The sequence below is a fragment of the Crocuta crocuta genome, unplaced genomic scaffold (assembly GCF_008692635.1).
Source record: "Crocuta crocuta isolate KB4526 unplaced genomic scaffold, BGI_CrCroc_1.0 scaffold110, whole genome shotgun sequence".
NCBI lineage: Eukaryota > Metazoa > Chordata > Mammalia > Carnivora > Hyaenidae > Crocuta > Crocuta crocuta.
Genome location: NW_027527386.1, coordinates 2,508,147 through 2,509,884, shown reverse-complemented (window position 1 = coordinate 2,509,884; position 1,738 = coordinate 2,508,147). Strand labels below are relative to the sequence as shown.

The 1,738-nt window shown below is 62.8% G+C and overlaps 1 protein-coding gene across 1 annotated transcript in view; it reads right to left on the bottom strand.

The window, feature by feature from the left end:
- The window catches only part of PIP5K1C (phosphatidylinositol-4-phosphate 5-kinase type 1 gamma), a 22,730-nt gene that overhangs the window by 15,799 nt on the left and 5,193 nt on the right, over positions 1-1,738 (bottom strand). Inside the window, 1 exon segment of the mRNA XM_077747614.1 lies at positions 30-182. Coding sequence (XP_077603740.1) covers positions 30-182 — 153 coding nt within the window.

The following is a 1,738-nucleotide window of genomic DNA, read 5'->3' as shown; positions in this document are numbered from 1 at the left end:
GGGGGCGGGGCGGGGCTGGGGCTCCTCACCATGTAGTAGCCGGGTAACAGCTTCTGCAGGAACTCGGCCTCCTTGTGCATCACCGTCTTGATGATGAACTCGTCGTCGCTGGTGACGTAGAAGAGGGAGCCGCTGGCGCCGGGGTTGGACAGCTCGATCAGTGGCTCGTTGCACAGCGAGTACTGGGGGGGCAGTGAGTGGGCAGGTGGGTCGCTGACGCCCCACACACCCAGCGGCTAGCGGACAGCTCTGGAACAGGTCACTGTCAGCTTCCTTTCACAGATGAAGAAATAGGCTCAGAGAGGGAGACCGGCACGCCTGAGGCCACACAGCAAGGAATCAAACCCCAGGCTAAGCCGCAGCCTAGGTGCCAATCTCCTAAGGCAAGGTCCCTCTCCTGTTAGTAACAGACACCCAGTCGTGCTAGGGTGTGCACCCATCTGGCCAAGACTCGCTGCCCAACCTTCCCCCACAGCTAGGTGACACCGCAACAGTCAACTCTGGCAACGAGCAGTCTGTAAAAGCTTCTGAATCCCTCATCGGGTGACACACGCTGGTGCCTCTCCCTCCTTCCCATCCTTCTCCCACCTGGAAAGCTGATGTGATGGCTGGAACCCCAGCAGCCACGCTGGACCACAAGACAACCTTTGGTATGGAAGCCACACGCACAGGAACAGAGAGAAGAGCCTGTGTCTCTGGCGAGCAGCCCCCACCCTGGCCCCTGCACACCCTTCTCTTCCCTGTCTTCTCTTCCATGGACGTAGGCTTTTCCATGCTTGCTGCCCATCAGCCCCACACGTCCTCCCTACCAACAAGCCATAAATTCTGTGGCCCCACGGATTTTTAAGCATTTTTCTCACGAGGGTCCCTGGCACCCACGACAGGGCCCAGCCCAAGGCAGGTGTCTGGTCCGTTAAGCAGGGAAGTGAGGCCCGCAGGCCGCTACCCCTAGGCCTCTCCAGCGAACGAGCCAATGAAGCGATTTTTGGGATTCAGGCTGTGTGGGTTGGGTGTCTGTCCCCTGCACCCCTAGAGTCCCGACTGAGCACCGCTGGTATACGGCAAGGGCGAGGCCACAGCTTGTCCCTGCTGGGCCACAGGGTAAACGCCGAGAGAACTCCTGCTGCATACCTGGGTGTAAGGACCCTAACCCAAGCCCCAGCAGTCAGCGCCCTGGCTGGACGACGACCCGGGGAAGCTGGGGCGGCCCCACCTGCCGTCTGGCCACGGCCGAGCCCAGAACCAGCCGTGGTCCAGCAGGACGTGGTGCTGCGCAAACTACAGAGTGTGGCCCGGTGTCCCGATGTCCCCGGTGTCCCAGGCTGGCCATGGTGGGATGGGCGCCACCAGAGCGTGACTCCCCAGGGACCACAGGCGCCATCCTGAAAGGAGCCCACGGCCACAGCTACCACCCCTACTCCTGTGACCTAGGGCCGACCACGGGGACGAGAGCACCGCCTTGTACTGCCCGCTGCCCTGGTGCTGACCGGTCGGGTCACCTGGGGGGCCCAAAAGTTTCCCCCACCCCTGCACCTCAGGACATGGAGCCGACAGCCCCTCCCAGGCCCCTCAGGGGGAAGGTGCTGGCAGAGTCCCCCACACGGTGACCGGCTCAGAAACGGCACAGGCTGCAGTGGGGCTGACGCAAGCCCGTCTATACGACAGGATGTGTGGACGTGTAGACGGCCGGAGGACAGGGTGCCCGAGACCCATCTGCACTGGGGGGGGGGTGAGGGTG